The following is a 17,259-nucleotide window of genomic DNA, read 5'->3' as shown; positions in this document are numbered from 1 at the left end:
ACCATATAGCTAGTTTTTGAGCGCGAAATTTGACAACGTGTAGAGTACTTTTTTCGTATACCACCTAGGTTGAAAATTCTTTACCCCTCAGACTGTACTCGGACAGTGACACTCCTCCTTAGACCCTCAATTCATTTGAATAAGTCCTTGACTAGGTTCAAAAGCGATTTATGTTGAAACACCATATATAGCTAGTTTTTTAGCGCGAAATTTGACAACGTATAGAGTACTTTTTTCGTATACCACCTAGGTCGAAAATTCTTTAACCCTCAGACTGTACTCGGACAGTGACACTCCTCCTTAGACCCTCAATTCATTTGAATAAGTCCTTGACTAGGTTCAAATGCGATTTATGTTGAAACACCATATATAGCTAGTTTTTGAGCGCGAAATTTGACAACGTATAGAGTACTTTTTTCGTATACCACCTAGGTCGAAAATTCTTTACCCCTCAGACTGTACTCGGACAGTGACACTCCTCCTTAGACCCTCAATTCATTTGAATAAGTCCTTGACTAGGTTCAAAAGCGATTTATGTTGAAACACCATATAGCTAGTTTTTGAGCGCGAAATTTGACAACGTGTAGAGTACTTTTTTCGTATACCACCTAGGTTGAAAATTCTTTACCCCTCAGACTGTACTCGGACAGTGACACTCCTCCTTAGACCCTCAATTCATTTGAATAAGTCCTTGACTAGGTTCAAAAGCGATTTATGTTGAAACACCATATATAGCTAGTTTTTGAGCGCGAAATTTGACAACGTATAGAGTACTTTTTTCGTATACCACCTAGGTCGAAAACTCTTTACCCCTCAGACTTTACTCGGACAGTGACACTCCTCCTTAGACCCTCAATTCATTTGAATAAGTCTTTGACTAGGTTCAAAAGCGATTTATGTTGAAACACCATATATAGCTAGTTTTTGAGCGCGAAATTTGACAACGTATAGAGTACTTTTTTCGTATACCACCTAGGTCGAAAATTCTTTACCCCTCAGACTGTACTCGGACAGTGACACTCCTCCTTAGACCCTCAATTCATTTGAATAAGTCCTTGACTAGGTTCAAAAGCGATTTATGTTGAAACACCATATAGCTAGTTTTTGAGCGCGAAATTTAACAACGTGTAGAGTACTTTTTTCGTATACCACCTAGGTTGAAAATTCTTTACCCCTCAGACTGTACTCGGACAGTGACACTCCTCCTTAGACCCTCAATTCATTTGAATAAGTCCTTGACTAGGTTCAAAAGCGATTTAAGTTGAAACACCATATATAGCTAGTTTTTGAGCGCGAAATTTGACAACGTATAGAGTACTTTTTTCGTATACCACCTAGGTCGAAAATTCTTTACCCCTCAGACTGTACTCGGACAGTGACACTCCTCCTTAGACCCTCAATTCATTTGAATAAGTCCTTGACTAGGTTCAAAAGCGATTTATGTTGAAACACTATATAGCTAGTTTTTGAGCGCGAAATTTGACAACGTATAGAGTACTTTTTTCGTATACCACCTAGGTTGAAAATTCTTTACCCCTCAGACTGTACTCGGACAGTGACACTCCTCCTTAGACCCTCAATTCATGTGAATAAGTCCTTGACTAGGTTCAAAAGCGATTTATGTTGAAACACCATATAGCTAGTTTTTGAGCGCGAAATTTGACAACGTGTAGAGTACTTTTTTCGTATACCACCTAGGTTGAAAATTCTTTACCCCTCAGACTGTACTCGGACAGTGACACTCCTCCTTAGACCCTCAATTCATTTGAATAAGTCCTTGACTAGGTTCAAAAGCGATTTATGTTGAAACACCATATATAGCTAGTTTTTGAGCGCGAAATTTGACAACGTATAGAGTACTTTTTTCGTATACCACCTAGGTCGAAAATTCTTTACCCCTCAGACTGTACTCGGACAGTGACACTCCTCCTTAGACCCTCAATTCATTTGAATAAGTCCCTGACTAGGTTCAAAAGCGATTTATGTTGAAACACTATATAGCTAGTTTTTGAGCGCGAAATTTGACAACGTGTAGAGTACTTTTTTCGTGTACCACCTAGGTTGAAAATTCTTTAGCCCTCAGACTGTACTCGGACAGTGACACTCCTCCTTAGACCCTCAATTCATTTGAATAAGTCCTTGACTAGGTTCAAAAGCGATTTATGTTGAAACACCATATATAGCTAGTTTTTGAGCGCGAAATTTGACAACGTATAGAGTACTTTTTTCGTATACCACCTTGGTCGAAAATTCTTTACCCCTCAGACTGTACTCGGACAGTGACACTCCTCCTTAGACCCTCAATTCATTTGAATAAGTCCTTGACTAGGTTCAAAAGCGATTTATGTTGAAACACTATATAGCTAGTTTTTGAGCGCGAAATTTGACAACGTATACAGTACTTTTTTCGTATACCACCTAGGTTGAAAATTCTTTACCCCTCAGACTGTACTCGGACAGTGACACTCCTCCTTAGACCCTCAATTCATTTGAATAAGTCCTTGACTAGGTTCAAAAGCGATTTATGTTGAAACACTATATAGCTAGTTTTTGAGCGCGAAATTTGACAACGTATAGAGTACTTTTTTCGTATACCACCTAGGGTGAAAATTCTTTACCCCTCAGACTGTACTCGGACAGTGACACTCCTCCTTAGACCCTCAATTCATTTGAATAAGTCCTTGACTAGGTTCAAAAGCGATTTATTTTTGAAACACCATATATAGCTAGTTTTTGAGCGCGAAATTTGACAACGTATAGAGTACTTTTTTCGTATACCACCTAGGTCGAAAATTCTTTACCCCTCAGACTTTACTCGGACAGTGACACTCCTCCTTAGACCCTCAATTCATTTGAATAAGTCCTTGACTAGGTTCAAAAGCGATTTATGTTGAAACACTATATAGCTAGTTTTCGAGCGCGAAATTTGACAACGTATAGAGTACTTTTTTCGTATACCACCTAGATTGAAAATTCTTTACCCCTCAGACTGTACTCGAACAGTGACACTCCTCCTTAGACCCTCAATTCATTTGAATAAGACCTTGACTAGGTTCAAAAGCGATTTATGTTGAAACACCATATATAGCTAGTTTTTGAGCGCGAAATTTGACAACGTATAGAGTACTTTTTTCGTATACCACCTAGGTCGAAAATTCTTTACCCCTCAGACTGTACTCGGACAGTGACACTCCTCCTTAGACCCTCAATTCATTTGAATAAGTCCTTGACTAGGTTCAAAAGCGATTTATGTTGAAACACTATATAGCTAGTTTTTGAGCGCGAAATTTGACAACGTATAGAGTAGTTTTTTCGTATAACACCTAGGTTGAAAATTCTTTACCCCTCAGACTGTACTCGGACAGTGACACTCCTCCTTAGACCCTCAATTCATTTGAATAAGTCCTTGACTAGGTTCAAAAGCGATTTATGTTGAAACACCATATATAGCTAGTTTTTTAGCGCGAAATTTGACAACGTATAGAGTACTTTTTTCGTATACCACCTAGGTCGAAAATTCTTTACCCCTCAGACTGTACTCGGACAGTGACACTCCTCCTTAGACCCTCAATTCATTTGAATAAGTCCTTGACTAGGTTCAAAAGCGATTTATGTTGAAACACTATATAGCTAGTTTTTGAGCGCGAAATTTGACAACGTATAGAGTACTTTTTTCGTATACCACCTAGGTTGAAAATTCTTTACCCCTCAGACTGTACTCGGACAGTGACACTCCTCCTTAGACCCTCAATTCATTTGAATAAGTCCTTGACTAGGTTCAAAAGCGATTTATGTTGAAACACCATATATAGCTAGTTTTTGAGCGCGAAATTTGACAACGTATAGAGTACTTTTTTCGTATACCACCTAGGTCGAAAATTCTTTACCCCTCAGACTGTACTCGGACAGTGACACTCCTCCTTAGACCCTCAATTCATTTGAATAAGTCCTTGACTAGGTTCAAAAGCGATTTATGTTGAAACACTATATAGCTAGTTTTTGAGCGCGAAATTTGACAACGTATAGAGTACTTTTTTCGTATACCACCTAGGTTGAAAATTCTTTACCCCTCAGACTGTACTCGGACAGTGACACTCCTCCTTAGACCCTCAATTCATTTGATTAAGTCCTTGACTAGGTTCAAAAGCGATTTATGTTGAAACACCATATAGCTAGTTTTTGAGCGCGAAATTTGACAACGTATAGAGTACTTTTTTCGTATACCACCTAGGTCGAAAATTCTTTACCCCTCAGACTGTACTCGGACAGTGACACTCCTCCTTAGACCCTCAATTCATTTGAATAAGTCCTTGACTAGGTTCAAAAGCGATTTATGTTGAAACACTATATATAGCTAGTTTTTGAGCGCGAAATTTGACAACGTATAGAGTACTTTTTTCGTATACCACCTAGGTCGAAAATTCTTTACCCCTCAGACTGTACTCGGACAGTGACACTCCTCCTTAGACCCTCAATTCATTTGAATAAGTCCTTGACTAGGTTCAAAAGCGATTTATGTTGAAACACCATATATAGCAAGTTTTTGAGCGCGAAATTTGACAACGTATAGTACTTTTTTCGTATACCACCTAGGTCGAAAATTCTTTACCCCTCAGACTGTACTCGGACAGTGACACTCCTCCTTAGACCCTCAATTCATTTGAATAAGTCCTTGACTAGGTTCAAAAGCGATTTATGTTGAAACACTATATAGCTAGTTTTTGAGCGCGAAATTTGACAACGTATAGAGTACTTTTTTCGTATACCACCTAGGTTAAAAATTCTTTACCCCTCAGACTGTACTCGGACAGTGACACTCCTCCTTAGACCCTCAATTCATTTGAATAAGTCCTTGACTAGTTTCAAAAGCGATTTATGTTGAAACACCATATATAGCTAGTTTTTGAGCGCGAAATTTGACAACGTATAGAGTAATTTTTTCGTATACCACCTAGGTCAAAAATTCTTTACCCCTCAGACTGTACTCGGACAGTGACACTCCTCCTTAGACCCTCAATTCATTTGAATAAGTCCTTGACTAGGTTCAAAAGCGATTTATGTTGAAACACTATATAGCTAGTTTTTGAGCGCGAAATTTGACAACGTATAGAGTACTTTTTTCGTACACCACCTAGGTTGAAAATTCTTTGCCCCTCAGACTGTACTCGGACAGTGACACTCCTCCTTAGACCCTCAATTCATTTGAATAAGTCCTTGACTAGGTTCAAAAGCGATTTATGTTGAAACACCATATATAGCTAGTTTTTGAGCGCGAAATTTGACAACGTATAGAGTACTTTTTTCGTATACCACCAAGGTCAAAAATTCTTTACCCCTCAGACTGTACTCGGACAGTGACACTCCTCCTTAGACCCTCAATTCATTTGAATAAGTCCTTGACTAGGTTCAAAAGCGATTTATGTTGAAACACTATATAGCTAGTTTTTGAGCGCGAAATTTGACAACGTATAGAGTACTTTTTTCGTATACCACCTAGGTTGAAAATTCTTTACCCCTCAGACTGTACTCGGACAGTGACACTCCTCCTTAGACCCTCAATTCATTTGAATAAGTTCTTGACTAGGTTCAAAAGCGATTTATGTTGAAACACCATATAGCTAGTTTTTGAGCGCGAAATTTGACAACGTATAGAGTACTTTTTTCGTATACCACCTAGGTCGAAAATTCTTTACCCCTCAGACTGTACTCGGACAGTGGCACTCCTCCTTAGACCCTCAATTCATTTGAATAAGTCCTTGACTAGGTTCAAAAGCGATTTATGTTGAAACACCATTTAGTAATCTGACAACGTATCAAGTACTTTTGTATATCGTCTATCGCTTTCAAAGTCCTCTTTAATGAAAGCTTTTACGACTGCTACTACTACTACCACTACTTTAACTATAACAACAACAACTACTACTACTACTACTACTACTACTACTACTACTACTACTACAACTACGACTACGACTACTACTACGACTACTACTACTACGTAGCACTACTACGAGTACTACTACTCAACCAGACCGGCTACACCAGACCAGACCAGACTAACAGACCACAAACCAGACCATAGACCATCGACCTACTTCAGATTTAGCGGTACCCGCTACTACTGCACCAGACGCAACTATTGCTACTACACCAGACCGACCACACTATTGGTCCGTTCCCCAAAATTTTGGGTGACAGCACAAAAAGAAACACACATGAAGAACATTCTGTGCTCAGCACAGTACCTTGTGAGCTCAACAACTAAAAACCTATCGCTTGCTATGGGAGTACAACACTTTGCACTCCAACTCGAACATAAAAATATGCCTCTCAAGCTAAAATAGGCATATTTTCCCATTATGGAGTATTATTTGAGGTTATAACTCACGTTTATTGATGTCTGGAATTCGCTGTTGTAAGGAAAGGATGTTGCAGCAATTACAATGACTTTACAATCAATCTGAAATAATGAAATGGAAGTTTAAATATGAAGTTTAAAATGGTCATCAAGGTACTGTTTCTCTCCTCAGGAGGTCAATCTGGGGTCAACTTCCCTGGCCAATTTCTCCAAAACGGCTTAACAAAAACAAACGCCCTTAGTACCGTTTGTAGCACGGCTTGAGACACGTGTCATATTAAAAAATGAGCCCAATCGGTGCATTCTTCAAGAAGTTATAGCAAAAATAAGGTACCGTACCAAATGACCCCAGAGCAGAGATACAGCACATTCAGAGCTAAAATTGACCTTCCCAACTACATAAAATGGGGTGTAAAATATATATGGGGACAATCCCCATTATCAAAGGAGTCTAACGAACTAATTGTCGAGCCTAAATGAGCTAGTTTTAGTGGTCTAACATGTAGGTAAAGGGAAAGTACCGGACACGAATAGGTCAAAATGGGGGTATGTGTCCTGGCCAATTTCTCGAAAACGGCTGAAAGAAGCAAAACGCTATTTACAGGGATTCAAGTACGGCTCAAGTTGAGTTCAAATCAACAAACAAATCAAAAATCGGTTCACTCTACGAGGAGATATTCCAACATAAAGGTACCGTACCAAATGGCCAAATCGCCCAAGTACGGCCCATGTTTCGCTAAAATTCACCATCTGGACTACATAAAACTACATACAAAATATATATGGGGAGACTCCCCACTAACTGGGGATTTCAAAACACCCAACTTTTATAATATAGTTCAAAGCTTCAAGGTGTCAACGTGGTCACCCGCTGGTGTCAACCGCTTCTGGGGCTAAATCGAGGGCAAGTTTACTGGCTAATTTCTCTAAAACGGCTGAACCAAAATAAACGCCCTTAGTACTGTTAGTAGCACTGCTTGAGATACGCATCATATTAAAAAATGAGCACAATCGGTACATTCTTCAAGGAGTTATAGCAATTATAAGGTACCGTACCAAATGACCAAAAAGCGAGGTGACCTGACTGCAGAGCTAAAATTGACCACCTGGACTACGGAAAACTACATACAAAATATATATGGGGAGACTCCCCACTAACTGGGGATTCTAAATCACTAACACTTGTTGGGTAAATCACGTGTTTTGTAGTACCGAAATTTGGGTGACCCAGAATAGCCCGAAAATTCGAACTATTTCAAGTTTGAACATTAATAACTTTTTGATTAGGCCGATTTGGGAAACCAACCAAACACTGCAAGCAAGGGGGGTTCAGTGCTAACAAAATGCGACCACTCCCGTTTGATTTGGTTCAGTACGTCAGAAGATATTAACAAAGTACTGTTCTGTACCCAATTTTTTGGGCTAAAATCGAAGCCCAAGATCTCCGTAACCGACGTAAAACAACGTGAAACAGCGTTCCCGGCGTATTTGTGGGTGTAATTCTGGTCCACCTCCACGTTCTAGGTCACGGCAAACCTTCATGGTGAGGTGGGAAAAAATTTCCCACCTCACCATGAAGGTTATGGTGTTTTGTGTGTTTTGAGATAAAACAACATCAACAGAAATTTGATGAAATCGTGAAAAAAGAAAAATTGTTGAATTAACCCCATTATTTGATTTCATTAGCTTGAACAACTTAAATGGTGTCTAGAAAACACAAAACGCACGCCCAAAAACTTGTTCAATGGCTCAAAACAACACTCAACCATAAAATTTGAGATTAGATTTGCTTTTCCGCACTCATTAGTGAATAACAGTTCTAAAGGATGTTTCCAGTGACTGTGACTAGCCTTTTCAGAGAAGAACGTCCTAATAGCAAGAGATCAAGCCAATAATTACTCGTTTTGGTCGAAAATCCAATGAGAAATTGGAAAAAGTACAAAACATTAAGTTCCTTTCTCAATGTGATAAAAACAATTTCTTTCCTCCAGTTTTTTTATTAAGCCGACGCGAGAAACCTATAAACACTGTATACTAGGAGGGTTTAGGAACAACAAATTGCGGAAATGCCCTTCTCATTTGGTACAGTAGTTTTGGAGAAATCGTCAAACACATGAAGCATACCTCCGACTTCTAGACCCCCAAATTCTCGCAAAATTATGCAAAACGACTAAAAACGGTACCAATCGGACACTTCAGAACTTAATTCTAATCCACTGAGTGGTTACTGAACACCCAAGACACCCACTGCGAAGTGGGAAAAAATTCCCACCTCGCCCTAGAGGCCAGGTTATTTTGTGTGTTTTGATAAAAAAGACAAAAGAGCTCTAACTAGAATTTCTTGATTTCGCAAAGAATGAAAAATTGATGATTTCCCAAAAACTAAAATTTGAAAAACTTCAGGGACTGAAACAAAGCCACAACAACACAATTTGCAAGCAACAATAACCAATTTAGATGAAAAACTATATCAGAACTGAAAAACAATTTAAAAAAAATTTTTTTTTGTAATTTTTAAGGTTTACAGCTTAATAGCGTTCTGAGCAGGCCAATTTAGACATAAATTCAAGAACGCAGACATTTGATAAATTAACAGTAGAAAATGCGATTATGTTTGGCCGATTTGGCAAAGTAGTTCAGGAAAAATTGTCAGAAACAATGAGCGTGCCCTCAAATATGTAAATTTTTATTTCATTTTTTCCAAAGTTAAACATTAATATCTTTTTGATTAGAACAACTTGAGAAACCAATGAATACTGCAAGCAATGGAAGTTCAGAGTCAACAAAACGCAACAATGCCCGTACTATTTGGTACAGTGGTTTTGAAGAAATCATAAAACACATGAGGCGAACCCCGATTTCTGGGTTATTGGGAGACCCAAAAATTCTCGCAAAATTATGCAAAACGACTAAAAATTGTGCCGCGCGGACACTTCTGAACGCAATTCCAGTCCACTTTGTAGTTAATGAACACCCAACATCTCCACTAAGGAGTGGGAAAAAATTCCCACCTCGCCCTAAAACCAGGTGGTTTTGTGTGTTTTGATAAAAAAGACCTCTAACAAGAACTTCATGATTTCGCAAAGAATGAAAAATTGATGATTTCCCAAAAACTAAGTTTTGAAAAACGTCAAGGACCAAAACAAAGCCAAAATAACACAATCTGCAAGCAACAATAACCAATTTAGAAGAGAAACTACATCAGAACTGAAAAACAATAAAAATATAATTCTTTTTTAAAATTGTAAGATTTACAGCTTACTAACGTCCCGAGCAGGCCAATTTAGATACTAATTCAAGACCGTAAACACTGGAAAAACCTACATTCAACAAAACGATACTATGTCTGGCCAAATTGGCGGAGTAGTTCAAGAAAAATCGTCAGAAACAATAAGCGAGCCCCAAAAAAATTAATGTTTACTTCAACTTTTTCAAGTTTAAACATTAGTAAATTGTTTATTAGGCCGAGTTGGGAAACCAACTAAACACTGCAAAAAAATCATTCAGTGTTCATCAAAAAAGACAATTTCCGTTCAATTTGGTAAAGTAGTTTTAGAGAAATCGTCAAACACATGAAGCGTACCCGCGAATTTTGGGCTAATGGGAGACACAAACTTCTCAAACAATTGAGCAGAACGGCTAAAAACGGTGCAACGTGGACAATTCTGAACGTAATTGAAGTCCACTTAGTAGTTATGGACACCCAAGACCACTACTGTGAACTGGGAGAAAATTCCCACCTCGCCCTTGAGGCCGGTGTCTTTTGTGTGATTTGACAAAAAAAGATTTCGAACAAGAGTTATTAAAAACAGCCTAGAACCGAAATGCCATGTTTTTGAAACAGTTTTTTTCTTTCTATGACATGACTTTAAGATTGGTTGAAGGAACTATTATATCATTTTTACAATTAGTTTGTTGTGGTACATTGCAAAATATCAGAAAAAAAAACTCCGACTGTTGCTTTCTCTTTGTTCTTTGACCCAAAAAGAAGCATTACCTAGCATAAGATCAAAAACGAAGTTAATGTTTGATTTACCAGAAAGCCAGGGTTGATTTTCTCACATGAAGTTTGAACAATAAATCGAATAAAAGAAGAACAAAAGATGAATTTTCAAAAACACACCGATTTTTTTTAATGGAAACACTTCAAGGACATTAACACTAATAGCTATCAACTGAATGCATCATGGGTTAATTTAAATCTCCTTAGGAAGATATTTAGACTTCAAATTAATTGGAATTCTTTTAAGACAACAAAAACATGCCAAATTACGGACAGGGTCAGTAACAAAAAGTCCCAACTGTTTGCTTCTCTAAAAATAATTTGTTTTAATGAAAGATGAGAAAAATATTGAAATATTCCTGTTTTTTATTAGGTAAATTGAACTTTAAAAAGACGGATTTGATTGCCTCGAGTAATTTCTATTTATTTGTCGGAAAGTTGTATGTGAATTCAAAATCTTGCAAGAATCTTGCAAGATTCTTGCAAGATTTCACATTCAAAAGGCGTTGACGAAAAAAGTCATTTATTTTCAGTTTTGCTGATCACGAATTCTGATATCAGTCATGATATTTGGTTTTCAGTTAGTTTTAGCTACCAAAAACACATAAATATTTTTTCCGGAATTCAAAATCTTGCAAGATTCTTGCAAGATTCTTGCAAGATTCTTGCAAGATTTTGAATCCTGGCTATTTTTTTTTTCATTGAATAAGGCTTCGTAACTTGTTCAGTAAAGAAAAACTTGCTTCAAAGATGTTTCCTAAAACACTTGTACCCAGTTTTATTTTTTGGCCTTGATTGATATCTTGCAAGATTCTTGCAAGAATCTTGCAAGTTTTGAATCATCTTGCAAGATTCTTGCAAGATTTGAATCCGCTCATCACTAGGGTTGCGGCTATTTTCTGCACATCAGCTATGTTTTGTAAATATTGTGCCTCTTCTGATTTCACATAAACGAAAAATTCGGAAAAATGCAACCGCATGCCTTTTGTAGGTTTCTCGAGAGATGTAGCCATGCTTGTCCTCCTGGCTACTACGGACAGAACTGTTCACGCGAGTGTGCCTGCATGCCCAACTCAGAATGCCACCACGTCACTGGCGAGTGTGTCTGTGATCCAGGTACCACTGAGCACACGTGTGAAGTGTGTGACAATTACCACTGGGGAGAGAGGTGTGAACAAGATTGTTGCTGTGGAGATGGCGGAAGGTCTGTTATCCGTAATTAATAGCCGCGAAGCGATAGCAGCTATTATTGGGCATGCCTCTTTCTGACGTGTGGTGTTATTGTTTTATAAAATTGTACACATACTTATCCGATTTTGGCGGTTTTGTCAATTTATTAAGAGTTTAATCACCATAAAAAGTCTTTTGCCGCACATTCGTGTTTTTAATTTCGTTTTGTTTCTAATTGAATTGTTTTTTGTCAATAACTATTTAAAAGTCGCTGAAAATGTTTACCATATTTTAAACTTTTTTCAAATTCTTTCAATGTTACGCGTTTGAGCTGTTTTCACTTCTTACTGAGACAGGAAGGTAGCTATGTAATATTCTTAGAGTTTCCAAATTAGTTTTTTGATTTTTTAGAAATTGCGAATTAACTTTGTAAATCTTTTTCTCAATGTTTTTATTCTCCATATTCTAGCATGATGTTTTCTAACATTCTCCAACACCTATATTTTTATTCGCCCTGCCTTTATTCAATTGAAAATCATAGTGATTTTGTTTAACATTATATGACACTGAGGTTTTGCTAGCTTCATTTTTACAAACATTGAACACAATTTTTTTTCGAGTATTATTAGGGCTTGGTTTTGGTAACATACGAATTGTTGCGTTTGAATATAGTTTTGTCTTTTTAGTCTTTTCCATGATTAATTTCGATTTGATTAATTTTTTGGTCATTCAGTTTTTTTTGCGTTCATTGTGATTTTAAGCGACAACTAATGTGTATAGTTAAAGCGGCAAAATTTTATTTTAGTTACCAATTGATTACTGTTTTTGTAATGTCAATTTGTGTTTCGATTAAGAGAACTTACGGAAATTGACAAATTTTGTAACAATTCTTGGCAATTTCTTGCAGTATTCAAATTTTTCTTCCAAAAAATATCTTCATGGGCTATCTTCATTTTTTCACTGATTTTTTTTTTATTTTTAGTAGTCACTTTAGTAGAAACCAGTTGTTTTAAAAGATATTTCTTCCACAAAGGCGACTCTTTGAGTCCTTTCCGGAATTCTTTCGATTATGTTTTTTTAACTTTAATTTGTCGTCTCCATCGATGATCCATGCAACCTGACTTCTTGGAATTGAAATTTTCGATTTGTGGTTTCTATTGCTTTGCTGTTAAAACTGGTGTGCGTGACGTCATTTTTTCTGCTTTCAGGTCGATCGCGTGACTTACCTCACTCAAAAAATTGACTTCTAAACTCGCTTAATGAACTTCAAATTTTATGAACATTTACGAGTTGAAGGTTAATAGTGCGTATCTAAGTAGTGCCAAACGTATATGCCCTAATTCTTGAGTATTAGAGTCGTCAAATTTTGATTTTGAATACTATTTTTGAAAAAGCTCCGTTAGGCTTTTTCCTTATAGAGCGTATCTGTCTCATATAAATGACAGTGCGAATATAACTAAAAAATCTAGCGGTCTATAAAATGTGTGGTGGTCTATCTGTCCATCTGATTTCTTTAGTTTTTCAATTCACAGAAGTCCACAAGCGTCTATCGCGGCTGTTTTCCGGCAATCTGCCGGCTTTGTTTAACCTGGGAACCAATTTTTCAACACTGAATCTAACTAAATTATTCAGGGAAGTGCTTTGCAATTTTGCTCATGCTTCTAATAAAATTTGGAATCATCGATTGAAACCATGTGCATAGTTGGTGCATTATGAAACCTGCCAAGTGAGGAGTGCAATAAGGTTAAGTGTAGTTACAACAAAAATTTTAGCGATTCAAGATGCACTTCATTCAGAGTTTAGAAGTGATTTCGAGTTGCGTAACCTTGTTCGAAAACACGCACTTTGAAATTTATAAACCTATAAAAACTATTTAATGTAAAATTGTTAAGTTTTTGATATGTTCCTTACTGTTTTCCAGGCTTTTTGCGCGTTTAACTTCTCGAACTGATGTAAGGGTCATAATTCATAAAAATTATCAACCGAATTGTTTGGACGGTTGATTCAATCTTTTGGGATCTCTCGTGGCAACTGCCTGTGGCAGTCGAGATGCAAGAGTGTCGACAAATGACTTTTTCATTTTTCCGAGCCACAGAAGTCAAAATGTTGAAACTGGCAAAAATTCTGGGGTGCTAACAATCGAAAAATTGTTTTTGGTGAAAAAATAATCCACTATATATAAGCCTGTCTCAGCGACATCCGAAAGGGACGAATTACCGCGTGCTGGCATGCTTTCCTGTAGTGTTTTTACCTGTTGCGCGTATGAATATCGTGCGGCGGGTCGCCCCTTCTGGCGATTATTGCGAAACAATTTTCTTGGGTGTGTGGCCTATTATCTCTTTGGGCCTATTATCTCACATTACGCCGCAGAACGTACATTTGGCCTTTGATACCTCGTCACATTTGTCCACGATGTATGTCACTTTTTTCAACGGTCTTTATTTGCATTCAATGAGCACACAGAGTTCTCAATTCTGTTAATAATGATCTTAGACATATTTCAGAAACTGAATTCTGTTGATAATAATACTGAGTATGTTCAAACCAGCATTTTAACTTTTTAATTCGGGTTTAGTGAAATGAAAAACTTTTGTCGAAAACAAAATTCATTAGGTTTTCTTTTATTTAAGTATACGAGCACTTTGTTGGCAGTTTTAGTTCGACCGTAGCTTTAAAGCACAAATCGTCACGACAAAAGTGGCGGATAATTCCAAATTTCCTAAACTTTGAACTAAATGCTCCTTACTATCACTGTTTTCTACGCTTTCTTATAACTCTAATCTTAAAATCTGGGCCGTGAAAGCCCCCGAAAAAAATCAAGCAAAGTTTCTTGTTCTCTTGTAGGCTTTGCGGCGTAAAGAAGTGTGGCTTTTGTGATGCTTTGCACCCAATGACAAATTTGGGAACGTTTTCATGCCTCGTGCCACCGAATAAGCAAGAGTAAATGGAGAAGAGATTATCGAATGGTGAGAAGCACATAAAGTTGTTGTTGTTGTTGTTGTTGTTGTTGTAGCTGTCGCACAGAGCAGCAATTCGCGGGTAATTTTGGCGGAATACAGGTTCTTATCGCCGTTTTTAACTGGTACCCTAGATTGCATTTGTATCATAATAATAATTGGTATATTAGTAGTAGTGTGTGACTGCCTATCCACAACTTGCTTGTGGTGCGGCAACCTTTCTGCATCTACGCCGTGGTGAATGTTATGCGTTCCCCGGGTTCAGGAGGGGCATCGTCAACTTCAGAGGAAAGGAGCAAGGAGGGCGGATTTTTCAGTGTAGTGCGGTCGGCTAGGAATAATGGAATTAGGTCCAGCCATTTGGCTACCTCTACTGGTCTTTCCCACAGATCAATTAATTTTAGGTCCATTTTATTCTTACTGCAGTTGAAAATGTCGTTTACGTCATGTGGCGCTACATCACATTTGGGACAGCAATTATCAACATTGTTAAAGTTTCCACTTAAGTAAGAGTTTAGCAGGGGACAGTATCCAGTTCTCAGTTGCGCTAGTCGGATACGTGCAAATCGTGGCAATGTTTGTTCTTCTTCTGTTATATTTGGGGGAGGTGTACCTAGTTGCTTGCTGTCTGCGTTCTGCAGAGTATGGACCGGGTGTCGGTGGATACTTTTGAGCGCATACTTGTATTCTTTGTGATTTAATTGCTCTCTATTGTTTGTGTGTTGCTTCACGCGTTCCCTATAACTATCATTTAGTGTCGGTCTCACGGGACGAAGACTGGTTGAAGAGGTTGTTTCATGATCAGCAGGGTGGCTCTGATATCTGCCAGCTAGGAATTGCTGTGCTAACATTTTAATTTGAGCTTTGACAGGCAGCATTTCACCCTCATTGTGTAAAACATTGATGTCAGACATTTTTGCACAGCCAGTAATTGTGCGAAGAGCAATGTTTTGTTGCGTTTGCAGATGGTTCCAGCTTATATTGCTAACTGTGGAACCCCAAATGGAGACACTGAATTTCAAGACGCTTCGACCAATAGCTTTGTAAGTCACTGAGAGTGTCTCTTTTGTGCATCCCCAGTCGCTACCAGCAATCTTTTTAAGTATGTTATTCCGCTTTTGTGATTTCTTTTTGATGCTTCTTACATGTTCTCCAAAATTGAGCATACTATCGAAGCTAACACCCAGTACTTTGAGTTTGGTCTTTACTGGTATTGGTGAATTGTTGATAGTGAGGTGTGGGTCGAACTTGGCCTCCTTGCTCCAGGTTGTGAACGCAGTTGCACTTGATTTTTCAGCAGATAACTTATAGTTTTCTTGATTCGAGCCAGTCGTGTGAGGTATTTAGGTATGGAGTTATTCTATCACGTATTTTTTCAAAAACTAGAAAACTAGCCTATAAAGTTCGATGAGTTTGGCGATGTTGAAAACTGTCGATTGTCTTCACTTTAATTGTGGATTTGATAGCGGAAACGCCATGAAGCCATCTTGGCGGTCTCGATTGAGAAACGTGAACAGACTGCCAAATTTGAAAACTGCTCGAGTTCTGCGAAAGTTTGAATTTCTTGACAAGTGATTGATTGTGAGATCCTTGAAGTCCGTGAGCACACCGTCAACTGCAATGTGTTATTATTGTGGAAATTGCCTGCTTCCAAGATCATTGAATTTGCGCGGCGGTAAGAACCGTTTTCAGCATTAGAAACATCCCCAGTATGCTGGCGTGTTCGCCTAACATCGTAGGAAGTCTGCCCGTGTAATACTACATGACAGCGACATCACGGAAAGGGAACTGCGGTTCAAACAAAAACTCTTGGAGATTAAACTCTGTAAATTCATTCTTAGCTCCAACTCACTGGTCCTAGAGTGACTGTAGGTTTGCCGTTCTTTGTAATGGACTGCTCAGTGATTAAAGACCACAGTCAGTGTCTGACGACCACAGTATGAGGTAACTCCAGATATAACAAAGATTGGCCAAAATTGTGATAAAGGAGAAAATTCAATAACAATTCAATTTATTACCCATTGAAGAAGTCTAAGTTTACCGTTAATCAGAACTGCTTATGAGATACGAATTCATTGTGGGTTTGGGCAAATTTGTGAGGTTTGGACTTCCAAATTTGGCGAGGTTATGTTTACCGTTGCTGGTTATCAAATAAAACCTATGCTTGATGGTCAAAAGAAAACAGAATGGAATTCAACAATGCAAAGTTTGAAGCTATATGTTTTGATGTAAAAAAGTTAGATCAGTGTAGTGCCCACTTGTATGCAGATGATACCGAAATTACATGCAAATCTTCGATGAATGATCTTGGTATAGTTATTACTAATAATTTGAAATGGGACAGTCATATCAATCAGCGGCTATCAAAGGCACAACAAAAGCTTTTTTTCTTGAAGAGAAACGTTCCCTTTTCTACAAATACGAGAGTAAAAGTAAGTTTATACAAAAGTTAAATTTTATCAATTCTCCTTTACGCGTCAAATGTATGGTTCTCGAATTGGCCAAATTGCAGAAATTTAGAAAAGATGCAAAGACGAGCGCTCAAGTGGGCTTTAAATAAGAACTTTTTTACAGCTAGTGACTACAATCAGAGCCTCATTTACAACAATTTGTTGCCAATCAGTTTTCTTTTGGTTCGAAATGATCTTTTATGCTGAACAAAATTTACAACTGTGATACTGCCCTTAAGTTTGATGATTATTGGAAAGTTTTCAAGGGACCACGCAGTAACCGTTCTGCAGCAAAACAATTTTTGAGGACCAATTTTAATT

At 37.8% G+C, this 17,259-nt stretch overlaps 1 protein-coding gene across 2 annotated transcripts in view; it reads left to right on the top strand.

Annotated features, from left to right (window-relative positions):
• LOC142337719 (uncharacterized) overlaps positions 1-17,259 on the top strand; it is a 154,786-nt gene that overhangs the window by 122,084 nt on the left and 15,443 nt on the right. For both annotated transcript variants that reach the window (XM_075387179.1, XM_075387178.1), the window contains one exon: positions 11,353-11,565. In XM_075387179.1, coding sequence (XP_075243294.1) covers positions 11,353-11,565 — 213 coding nt within the window. The remainder of the gene's footprint in view (positions 1-11,352; positions 11,566-17,259) is intronic.

This window comes from Convolutriloba macropyga, chromosome 4, assembly GCF_964194025.1.
Source record: "Convolutriloba macropyga chromosome 4, txConMacr16.3, whole genome shotgun sequence".
NCBI classification, from domain to species: domain Eukaryota; kingdom Metazoa; phylum Xenacoelomorpha; order Acoela; family Convolutidae; genus Convolutriloba; species Convolutriloba macropyga.
The sequence above is the reverse complement of the archived record's forward strand: the minus strand, read 5'-3'. Positions and strand labels throughout refer to the sequence as shown.